Source organism: Rhea pennata, chromosome 17 (genome assembly GCF_028389875.1).
Source record: "Rhea pennata isolate bPtePen1 chromosome 17, bPtePen1.pri, whole genome shotgun sequence".
Classification (NCBI taxonomy): Eukaryota; Metazoa; Chordata; class Aves; order Rheiformes; family Rheidae; genus Rhea; species Rhea pennata.
Genome location: NC_084679.1, coordinates 7,194,519 through 7,207,160, shown reverse-complemented (window position 1 = coordinate 7,207,160; position 12,642 = coordinate 7,194,519). Strand labels below are relative to the sequence as shown.

Here is a 12,642-nt window from a genome sequence, read left to right as displayed (position 1 = left end):
TATAAAAAGATGTGGCTTTTTTCTTTTTTGGCAGCTTCAATAAAGAACCAGAAACCACTAATATTCCTTAAAAACAAACAAACAAACAAACAAAAACACATGCACCCCTGAGGCAGGTTTCCTAGTAACTGTGAAAGATCTGTTCCCATCTGAGAAGACTGTAATGCTACCTTGGCAGGGGCAATTCCATAAAGTGGGGCAGCAGAGACTTTGTTTTTTGTCTTTTTTTTCTGTCTGAACGAAAAAAAAAAAAGAAGCAAACACACACTCAGAAAACCTACACTGTTCTGCCTACAGTGGGCAAACCCAGTCCATTCCCTTCTCAGGTGACAATCTCTGCTGAATCAAGCTGTACCCAGAAGTCTCCTTGTAATGGCACAGACTGACCTTTCAGAGCAAAGCAAGTAATAGGTAAACAACCAAGGTGAACAGGTAAGCTCCGGCCTCTGTCCCAGGCAGCATCACATCACTTAGCCCAAGATGGCAGGATATTAATTATGCACCAGAGCCCACTGCCAATGACACAGTTGGGGTTCAAAGGCAGATCTGTATTTCACTCCTGACAGCTAGAGCCCTGCTGGCCCTCAGAGGCTGAGGTCTAACCTCACACCGTGCCCTCAATTGCTCCCTCCCAGGCTTGTTCCAGAAGCTGGAAGCAGCACAAGTCCGCAGAGCCTCATGGTCCAGAAGGCAACGCGCCCCAGGAACAGCAGCACAGAAGGGACGGATGGGCAGGCCTGGTAATCCCATACACTTAAAACAACAGATTTCACTTCAGTGCTGCCAGCGTGGAAAGGGATCAACTTTCTAGCACTGCAGGAGAAAAGGCCACGTGTAATGGAAACAAATGGCAGCAAACAAGTTGCAGACCAGAGCCTGGTCAGTCCCAAAGGGAAACAGGCATGATACTGAACAAAGCTAAGCTAAAACAGGACATGAACTGTGCACGGAGGCTTCTTGTCTCACAGGACACTGATCATATCATGCTTCAGACACAAAGCTCATTCTCATACTGGTAACACACTTTTTAACAAAAGAAAATGAAAAGAACGGCCATGGGCTATGAGCTAAGAAAGCAGTATAAGAGCCTGCATTGCTAGCAGATGTTCCCAGGGCTAACTCAAGTTCCTCAATAGCATTAGAAAGAGACTTCAAACATCCACCCTAAATCCCAGTTTAACCCTCCCTTGCCATCTTCCCTTAAATCCTCCAATAAACAGAGAACAATATGGAACTTTCTAAGCTTAAAAGGAGTCTCAAGAGCTCTTTAAAGAAAAAAGTGTCATCAGTACTTTCCTCCAGCCCTTTCAAAAAGGAGCTAGGTATTTTGATTTATTTTCACAAGAGATTCAAAAAGAAAAGCATCACTAAAAATAGACAATTCAGGAAACTCTCACCAGGGGAAAAAAAAGTGACATCATCTACACATACAGCATAGTCAAGTAAACATCAGGTTGAGAGAGAGAGAGAGAGAGAGAGAGAGTCAGCTTTGCAAAAGTTGTATGATGAAACAGACCATCAAATACGGCACTGCCATGCAGTGCAGCCCAGCCTAACTCTGGGCCTGAAGAGTTCAAAGAAAAATTAAGGGGACTAAACCATGTTCAGAATCAGGTGCCTGCTTTCCCCAAGGGCAGTTCTGAAAATTCCAACCTAAATTGATCCACATCAACTCTTTACTTTGAGCTCAGACACCCACATCTCTAGGAAGTATTACAGTTTGTTCTGACATTTTTATTTCTGGCCTGGTTTTGTCATTTTTAGTTTAACTGTCCTGATGTGACACTGAGATGTTGACTGTTTCCATAAACACAAACAAGAGATCACCTCCTCACATCCTTGTCTCAGGATGGAAGGTACAAGGAGGTGACATGGATCATTTTGTTTCTAAACACATCTATTTCACAAGCAAAGAAATCATTCCTGAAGCAGTTAGTCTGAAAGAATTTTGGGAGGAGGCATAAAATGCAAAGTGCAAACAGAAGCAGGTGAACTCTATAAATAGAGTTTTATGTGCAACAAAACATATTTAGATGCCAGTTTAGACACATTGCAAGGATGGCAGGATCTCTACCTGAACTGGTTCACAGCCCAAATGGATTTTTTGAAACTAAAGAGTAGTAAGAATTGGGAACTTTACAAAACTGCTTCTAAACAGGAATCTTGATGCTGATGCTCTGGGCTTGGCAAGAGTCACTGCAGGGGCCCAAGGTGACAGTGGGTTTTCGGAAATACTGTCTCAAAAGGCCTGCTGCAGCACAGTGGCTGATGCTCCTCTCCAAGGAAGCAACGCCTCAAGAGACAGACAGATGCATGAAACATCATCCTGGCCTTCAGTCCTTTTGTTGCTGGAAACAGTGATCAATACTCTATTTTGTTTGGTTTTACTTATCAACAGCTCACCTGAAACTTAGATGACAACACAGTACCACAGGCACCTGTCATCTGACATTACAGGCTGATAGGATTTTATGAAGTCTCCCAATACAATACCTGTTTTTTGACAAGAAAATTCCACTTCTGCAAGTAACTCGGGGGCCAAGGGGCGAAAAGCAGCTACCCTGATATTCATCAAGAAAGGCCTTGCTTCTGGAGGAGCAAAGTAAGAATAATACAGAAAGACCTATAAGCAAAACTCACTTACCATGTACATAGGTGAACCACACAATGTTGCTGCCATCATGTTATTCTGCAGGTATCGAGCAAACCCAAAGTCAGCTACAAAGAGAAAGAGATGGGTCAAGATCAGGTACTCATTCTAAAGGGTCTGCCTCTTCCTCAGCCAACTGCCCTCCTCCCCATTACTCCTTGCAGCAAGCGACGTACTCCATCTTTTCCACAGGACTTTGTTAACTCTGTCTTTGAACACCAACATTCTTGTGTTAGTTATTAATGTACACTACAGACCTTAGAAAAAGGGAAATGAAACTACAAAAAAGTATTCAAAGGAGCAAATTCCTTCCATTTTTAGAAATCAGACACGTTTTATTCATCCATTTGCCTGTATTCCAAAATGCCAACTGACAGAAACTGGTTACAATCTCTTGACTTCAGTGAGAGCGTGCCAATTCACACTAGCTAAAGCAAAACCTATGACATACATATATGTCAAAGCATTATCAAATCTGCTGCTACCTCTGCTTTTAGTTTGGAGAACTGAAAGCTCCTCTCCACTGAAAAACCTAAAGAGTAACAGACACCCAACAGAAACTAGTGCTTGCCACCACCAACACTTCTGGAATAAGCTGATTGAAAACTGTTCCTTTAGAAGAGTTTCAACAATAACTCTGATACAAAGAGAGAAAATTGAGCCGTTAGTTCACTCAGCAGCTAAAAAAGCCAGGGGCTATGAATACCAAGATGAATTACATCTGCAGGTTACTCAGCATCTGATCATATGATGGTTAGAGGTTCTCTCAAGGTTACCAGATATTTCAAGCAAGGAGATTTGACACAGCTGTTTACACTGTCATCTGTCACTAACAGACTGCTATGGTTGCCTATACCCTCTCCTGGACCATGTACTACTTAGGGAAGTAGGAGGGAGCAGGTACAGACTATGACAAGTTGAAGAACAGCTGTGCTTGTGAGCTAGCATGCTGTCAGCAGCCCTCCTGCCTATCTCTGTAGCTCCAGTCACTTCTACATTCCAGAGACCTCTGCATTTCAGCAAATACTTTAGCTATAGCTAAATGGCAGCAATGTTTCAAACAAGCTTTTTCACTGAACCTCACTTCTCAGACAAATGAAGGCATTAACACTTTCTCCATAGGACAGGATTCAGGCAAGGAATACTTTTATCTAATTGCTGTCAGCTTCACCTTGTGAACTGTAACATAATTGGACAAACATCCATGTATTGAGAGTGATGTTATCTAGCACTCATTTCACAGAGACCACAGGAGATATCTGTGCTCCGTGACTGGATTTTTGGAGCATTTGTCCCAACTGCCAATCCATCTGTGCTGCTTGCCACCCTCTGTGCCTAATATGCCAACAATGAATCTCTTCAAGATGCAACTGAGAAGTCTTCCTCTGTTTCGAACAGTGGAAACAACTGTGCCTGATTTATAATTTCTGAGATCAGCAGCTAGTTTTAGGCCTTAAGACACCAATATTTTACCTCAACTCCACTAAATGCTGCAGACAAAAATCACTACAGGCACTCATTTGTTGGCAAGGCTGGAGGTTACAAGCCAATTAAAGCAGGTTGGTATTTGTTTTTACCAAGTGAGGCGCTATTCAAGCTGTGAAGGCCTGTCCAGTTTTCTTTGCATTAGACTCTACCCTGACAGAACAGAATGCTCTTGCTCCTACTGCTTGGAGACAGACTGGAGCTTGCTGAGCTTGATTATTTTAGTAGAGGAACTAACACAGCAAGCTGGAAAACCTTAGGGAACGTTAGAGAGGGGGTTTTTTTCCATCTAGACAAATTTTTCTTTCCCAAAAGAAAAATCGAGGCTTGCCATTTATTAGTTACCAAACTTTCCAGAGAGCTCTTAGGGTGATGCTTGTAACAGGGTCTTACCAATCTTTATGCGAATGTTGTTGGGATTTGATTTCTTGCCTCCAGCATACGAAAGGAGAATATTCTGTGGCTTCAGATCCCGATGGATGATGCCTTTGCTGTGCAGCATTTTCATGGCACCTGCTATCTGCTGGAGAAAGAGTCTGATGGTGTCTTCACTAAGTGTCCGCATAGCTATGGAAGAGGAAACAGAGACACACAGATCAAAGAATCATAATGCTAGTTCTCTGAAGAACCAAGATGGCAGTTTCTCTACAGCAATTAGCCATAATTTGGCATTTTTATTTCCATGTACAGCTTTTTTCTTCACCACACTATTTCTGAACAATTAGTGCAGAGACTAGTACTATGAGTTTTGCTTTCCCTTCTCACCACAGCTTTATACACACCGCAGTCAGGGCTGTTTCAGCCCTCACAGTCTAACATGGTCAGGCTGAACTCAGGCCAGCGGCAAGCACTAAACTTGAGTTATCAGCTGGGTCCAAAAATGACATCTGATAAGGTTTAGGGCTTCAGAAGCAATTGAGACAGAGTCAGCGTGCATGATCACTACGCATCTGTAACTTAGAAATTTGACTGAATCCAGGTCTAGGTCTAACCTTGGTGCACCATCACAGACTAGACCAAACCATCATGCTAACTCCCCATGCTGGTGTTTGGATGAACTGTGGCTCAATGATACTGTGGTGTAAAAGCTATGAAATACTAAAGGGATTAAAAATGTCCAATAGGCTCTTGTAGACAGACTGACACAACGTTTGCTCTAATTATTTTAAGAGCTATATGTATGAAACTCTCGCCAAAGCTCAGAGCAGTCTGCTGAACAAGTCTCAGTATCAATAGTGCTCCTGGCCTGCCTTGTTGTCAGTCACTGAACAAGTCAGGCAAAGAAAAAAAAAAAACACTTGAAAAACTCTCTTTCATAGAAGCCCCCTGTAAATTACTTCAGACTTCATTAGTGTTGTTCCAGCTGCTCTCTAGTAAGACTTTAAACCAAACTGGCACAAGCTTCAAAACGCTGCCCTACCTAGTCAGCTAGAAGGGAGGAATCCTTATGAAAACACAGATGAGGCTGCAGACAGCTTTAACGCAACACAGGAAATTAAAAATCTAACTTTAAAATATGTGCATGGGAAACAGCAAGGGACAAAGGTCAGTTAAACAGCATTTAGAATAGAAAATAAACTCTTGCTGCTCCCAAACTTTACTGTTCTAGAAGAGGCACAAGCAGAGCTAAAATGTCACTGTGGGTACCAGCTGGTCCTGGGTTCATACACGTGACACAAGTGCACATGTATATAGAGTTTCTCCCTCCTTCCTGGGCCTTTTTCCCCATGAACTGGCACTCAGCTGGAATTCAAAAGACTCCTGTGCAAGAAGGGAAGATTCTGCAACAGGATTTTAAAGCTCAAGAGGCAGCTCAGATGCAAGCCTACCAAACCTACCTGCATCTTCCCCAGAAAAAAATACTGCCTCACCTGTAACAAGGCTTTCTCTATGAGTGCATTAAATGACAGACCTCCAGCTGAAGTATATCAGGGTACTCATTTGTGTACCAGCTTCTGTCTACTAAAGCTCTGGCATCATGGCTTAGCTGTGCTCAGTTTTCTGCTTCTAACAACTGGTCTCTCAAATATTTCTGCCATTCCCTTCTCTGTGGTTCTTGCACACTTCACATTCCTACCCACTATTTGTCTTCACAACACACACAAAATATGGCCCCAAGTGAACCGAGACAGGGAAGTTATCCAGGAATAGTTAAAACAAGGACCATAGCCTTTAAATAAAACAGCAAGGGCTCCAAAACTTCTTACCCAGTTCGGTTCAGGCCCAGGAAAGGATAGTCTGACTGTACCATTATCTCCCAAACAAGAAGCAAGACTTGAAACTTGGCAGCGCTTAACAGTATCAAAGCCAGATAATGAACTCCTGGTTAAATTCACCTTGCCTCTAGCAGCGAAACTGTTTTAGAGCCTTGTTCTGACCTGCAGTTCCAATAGCATGCCACATTTTTAAGGCGTTACCCTCTCTTTTAAAGTCTCATTTTTTTAAGAATCTAACAGAGTGCAAGATACCTTCTCCCAGTAAGCATGTTAAGCCTCCTTAATGAGGTCTCTAATCCTTCAAACTGAAAAAAATTGATACCAAGGTCAGAAAATCCACTCATCCACACAAAAACAGGGCCTCTAAGCTTCTAATTTCTGCAGAATTTAACCTTTTCCACTTAACAGAAGTTCTGTATGAAGCTCTTAAGCTTGAAAGATGTTAGAGGAAAAACAATAAGTAGTGCCTAAGCCTGCAGACGGATTCCCCCAATTCCTCTGCTGTCGCTTAGTGAAGTCACCAAGCTGCAGAAGTAGCGCAGCGAGGCAAGATCGTGAAACCGAGAAGCTTCCCTCAGTAACAGAAAACAGGGGCAGGCAGTTACTGAGGGAGTGCAGGGAGATGCCCTTCTACCTCCCTCCATTCACAGACCTGCCATAACACAGAAAAACACAAGGCCTTATCTCTCGTTCTCGGTCCATCAGTCTAGGGAATGGGATCGCAGCAGCAATCTCCAACTGAAGGAGAGAGAAATAAATACAACTTACACTTTCAGAAGCTTCAAGAATCTCTGCAGAGATTCAAGAAATCACCCAACAAGAACAAAAAGCATCACAGAGACTCCTCCTTCTGATTTACTTCAGTCTTACTAGGTTTCATTTCACATCAGATTTTCTTTGTAGAAAGTCAGAACAAACACCACCACTAGAACAATTTCTCTAAAAATCTCAAGCATTCCCAGCCAAAAGTCTTCTAGACCAACCACCCATTAGCAGCAGAAGGGAGAACATTCAGAAGACTCCCTCAGTCTAGGTGGCACCAAAACTAGTGTAGAGAATGCAGCCATTCACTCTTTTCCTACCACATCTTAAATGGGGAACTTGTACTTCAGTCCCTACAAAAAGGGGCTAGCTCTCCTCTTCACCCGAAAACCGATGGCAAGACACTAAGCCTGCACTGAAGTCCAGGCATCCCCCGGACACCTGCGGTCAGCAACAGGTTCTTGCAGGGAACACTGTTTCACAAGTCTGACTTTGCTATTACTGAGAAGTAATAATATCCCTGTGTTTATTTTCATGGGCTGCACTTCAGGGACAGGGCACTCAGCTTACTGCCCCGGGAACGGCTGCTACACAGGTCAAAGAGCAGAGCAAATATTTACAGCAGGTCAGTGCAAGGGCTGTGTGCCTGGCAGCTCTCGAGGTATAGGAGGAGGATAAAACCACCTAAAAAAAAAAGTGATCTGAAGAACACTGCACAGCAATATAATGACTGCTCAACCTGCTAAGAGGCCATGTACACTGTAGTGAACAGGCACTGATAGCTGATCCAAGTGTAAACGTGCTGGAGCACATCTGCTGCAATGTTACCTGACAATGTCATTCTGAAAAAAGTTATTTGGGAAAATAACTTCTCCTCTTAACGCAGCTGTCACAAGTAACTCTAACATGGGCCCAGTCTAAACCACACTGAAGTCAAAGAAACTAAGTTGGCTTGTTTGGGCCTCGTTGTGCCAGCTTATAACTTCGCTGGGCTCCATCCAGCCTAGCGCGACCCTTGTAAAGTCTTTTGTGCAGATTGGAAGACTTATTCTCAGTAGAGCTGCTCTTATTATAGGTACTCTTAATTACCTTGCTGTAGGGAGAGAAGTTGTACAGAAATGTCTCACAACTCTGCTTTACAAAGCAGCCCCAGAATCATTTGGGATTCAATGATCTAGGAGAAAATTACACCTCACTACATGTGTTGTGGTCTAATAAACACTGATCTCTGATGTGAAGTTTTCTTCAGAGATGCATTCTCCAGGAAGCAACTGTTTTAGAAAGGTCAGGAATATGCACTCATGAACTGTTCATAACTGCCTGTGTCAGTACCAGTTCAAAGAATTTGAGAGAGGGAATTTTAGATCAACCTGATCTGACCTCCAGAACATAGGGCACCGAATTTCATTCGGTTATTCCTGCAGTGAGAACTGTAACTTCTGTAATACTTTCCACAACTGTATCACACACTGCAGAGATCTGTCATGCTCAGCTTCAATGAATTTAAAATGAAGCCAGCATCTACAGAGATCCATCAGAGAAGGAAAAGCATCGTAACATTAAAAAAAAAAAGCAAAGCTGTTCTTTTCAACAGAGCACATACAGTCTTAGGAAGCTGTATAAAAGAAACGAGGCTAACTGATAGGGAAATCCAATATAAATGTGTACTACATTCAAACGTGCACATATACACGTCTTACAGTTATGAAGACGAGGCAAATTAGAGTGCCTTTTGATTCATCACAGAATTACCATGTTGTCTAATGCCTGTAATTAGAGGGCAGAATGGACTGGGAAGCTTACAAGCATCTCGTTCAATGAGAAGCGGGATTTGCATGTGCAACTTGCATAAGCGTTGCAGGAACTACTAGCAAAAACATCTGAGGAGTCAGTGGGACAGTAAACCTTGCAATTAAATATCACCATACAATTATTAAAATAACTGAAGCAGCTCAATAACCGCTCAGTAGAAATGAGCCTCCTGCATACCAGTAAAGTACCCTGGAAGAAATTTGAACTTTCCAAGATAAGCTTCCAAGTATTTTGTAGGCAAAAACAGAGATCAATAACTTTTTAGAACTATTTAGTAGGACGAAATGTTAGTCCAGGGGACATTCAAATTACCCATGCTGGAGTAAAACTGAATTTTATTTGGCAAATATAACTCAGTGTCCCTTTCTCAAACTAGCTACCAATTTCTTGTGTAGTATCATTTGATAAACGAGGAAGTGAATTTTATTCATAGCCCAGTTAATTGCACAGCATGCCACACTTTTGCGAGAATATCACGCTGTACACACACAAGCAGTAGCATGAATAGGCAGATTTTCCTCTAAAGCCATGTCAGGGGCTTACCATTCAGCCAGAGGCTCTGCTCCCATTTACATACGCAGCTTTGGCAGCAAGCGTGCACAGCTCAGTGCTTTACTACCACTGTTCTCTTCATGTGCACGAGAACTAGAAAAATCCCATGTACGTTCTAAACGGACTACATTTAATGCGAGGGTACAAGAAATCTCATCAATTCAGGCACTGGGAAAAAGTCGTATTACACGTTCAGCATGCCCCTGTACTCACAAAACAGGTAGAAGCCTGCCTCTGCATGTAAACAGCATCTTGGACACACAGACCTGGAAACTTTGGAATTTAGGTTACAGAGTCTGGAAGAGTTAGCCAAAAGGGAATCCCAGCTCTTCCATTTCCCCAGCTGACTTCCATTCCCAACTCATAATTCATTGCCCATTCTTTATTTAAAACTTGTCTGTGCCCTGACAAAACTGATGCTTGACTATTTTTAAAAGTATTTCATTATTTAAATTTCAGTTTGTGTTCAAGGTGAAAGAAAGGTATCATGTACAAAAATATTTTCACTTGATATTCATAGCACCGTTCTACCACTATGAAAGCTCTTTAAAATACAGCAATACATGGATACAAAATACTATCACTTAACTAAGACAAAGCACACTAAATCTGAATTGAAAAAACATCTGCATGTCATTTCCAACTCATCAATATTTTAAATAAAACTTATGAAAGGCAAAATATCCCCCCTTTTTTCCCAAGTAAATCCTCTCTGCAAATAAAATTAAAAAAAAATACACAAATTTAATTGTTACTCTGTAGGAACAGAATGCAACATAGTAGCATCAAGCCTGAAATAATCACTGTAGGCATACTAACACTAACTGTAGGGCAAATGTAAATTTAGCTTTTAATCTTTCAATTTTCCACAGTTTCTAGACATCATGTACCTTAAATAAAGAGCCTGAAGTATTATCTAGCTGACTAGCTTTTTATTTTTACAATATGAAAAAAAAACTTTAACCATGATCCACAGACACACAAGAAGCGAGATTACTAAATATGAAGAGACAACTTAAATCTTGCTTTTAATATGTAAAATAAAAAGAAAGTTATTTTAAATGAGGGAAAAATACAGTTAGGCAAATAGAAAATAAGTCTTGCATCTGACTGCAGCAAAGCAATTTGTTAAACATGTTCTCCTCCCACTGCTTAGAGGATTCACCCATGTGGTCACTGGAGAGGTGCTCAGGTGCAGGGTGATTTCATATTTCATTCAATTTGATGGCAAAAGAGCTCTTCAGTCTCACTGAAAGCTTCTTCAAGACACTCCAGTTACAGATAATCTGCCTACTGCACTGTGCTATCCAAAAAGATTCAGAAGTTACCCTCAGTTTTGGCACCTTCACAGCACTACTGGCTTCCAGTTTATACTGGACAGAGCTGTCTTTAACATACTAGGAAGTAACAAATGTGTTCTGTCCTAGATGTGGGTACATTCTTAAGGGAAAAGAAAGCAAATCAAATATATTCTTGGAATCTCATTTAATCAAACCCTAGAGATACAAGGCTTGAACAAGTAATTTTTTCCAGTGATCAAGAAAGACAAACCATGCCACTGGCAGAGTTTAAATATGTTTTATCTATAAGGCCACTGTAACCAAAATAGATAGGTAACTGCTGACAGTTGATACCCTTCAGTCATTACTGACCTACATAGCAAAGACAAGCCATCCCACCTAACTTTTACTGCTTTGTATTCTCAGTTTTCAAATGATTAACAAGCATGAAGCTTTTAAAAGAGCAATGATACTCTATTTTTCAGGAGCTTAAAAAAAAAAATCCCATCAGCTTACTTAGATCTTCCACAAACCCCAGCAACTTCAACAAGCTAGAACAGTTACTATTTTCTTCCAAATACAGAGGATGTTCTCCATGTTGCTGTACTTACTGTGAAGATAGTCTGCCAGGTCACCACCATTACAGTACTAGAAAGAGAACATGAAGGTCAGTTAGCATGAGGGAAAGCAAAGATTTTTTTTTTAAAAAACAGCAAAATTCTCTAGGATTGCAGGCTTCTCATGATATTTAAGTATAAACAAAAAGCATTGAAATATATATTCAGATGATGACAGAAAAAAAAAACATTCTAGTAGGTTCCTCATCGTGTTTCCACTATATGTTGAGTTGCATTATGATATACCAGCATACATTAGCTTTTGCATGTGTGTGTGTGTGTGTGCATGCATGCACACGCATGAGAAAGATCATCACCCAGAAGACGACTGGCTGAGGAAAACCTGAGATCAAAATTGAAATTCCCCGTATCACGCAGCCATACTACATGAAGAGTTTCCTTCCATGCATCTTGAAGTAGATACTACCCAGTAACATCCATTTTACTTCAAGATAAGAATTCTTATTCATTAAACCTGTGCCAGCATGCCCTTTTGACAGCAGTAATATGAAAAATCCTTCTGGCTGCTAGCTTCACCTACACTGTTACAGTTCCCACAGGTATGCAGGTTAGCAAAAGCATCATAGGTCAGACTGTGAGCAGAAAGCACTACTGTGGTGAGCTGATAAATACAAGTTTAAGGCAGGCACTCACCTCCATAACCAAGTAGACAGAGTTTGCCAGTTCCTAGGGGGAGAAGAGGGGAAAAGAACAATAAAAGAACAATTTCACCCCAATTTAAACATGTTATTCCTTTCTGAGTGTGCATCCATTTAACAAGGCAAATATATACCCTACTGTGGCTTGGGTCTTCATGCTCCTTTCCAACTCTTGAGATTAACCGTGACATGCAAAGCAGATGCTAGCATGCCATCTCAGTCTTAAACATTTCCATATTTGACACAGTCCTTTATAGCAGATATGCCCATATGAGCAACATCAGTCTGAAAGATCGGATCATTCAGAACTTGGGACCTGCATTCCAGCCTCCTTGCCTGAAAGGTGCTTAAGAGATCCACCTTTGGTTTAAGGGCAGGGGAGGAAGAGCAAATAAATAAATAAAGCTGCCTTCAAGCTCAGAAAGTTTGGCTCTAGTGTTTGGACTAAATAGGCAGGACATACGAGATGTCTCTGAGAATGTTTCTGAGTAGCTGCATACCAGTCTAGTCCTTGTTTTATTCTAATAATATAACACATCAGAAAATGGGAAACCAACACTTCAAGTGGCTGAAAATGACCAGGCTTTTATTTTAGGTCCTGCACACAAT

General features: G+C 41.4%; 1 protein-coding gene across 4 annotated transcripts in view; it reads right to left on the bottom strand.

The window, feature by feature from the left end:
• ULK1 (unc-51 like autophagy activating kinase 1) overlaps positions 1-12,642 on the bottom strand; it is an 80,791-nt gene that overhangs the window by 51,721 nt on the left and 16,428 nt on the right. For all 4 annotated transcript variants that reach the window (XM_062589655.1, XM_062589657.1, XM_062589656.1 and 1 more), the window contains exons 5-8: positions 12,029-12,061; positions 11,369-11,405; positions 4,529-4,702; positions 2,645-2,718 (exon numbers count right to left, since the gene is read on the bottom strand). In XM_062589655.1, coding sequence (XP_062445639.1) covers positions 2,645-2,718; positions 4,529-4,702; positions 11,369-11,405; positions 12,029-12,061 — 318 coding nt within the window. The remainder of the gene's footprint in view (positions 1-2,644; positions 2,719-4,528; positions 4,703-11,368; positions 11,406-12,028; positions 12,062-12,642) is intronic.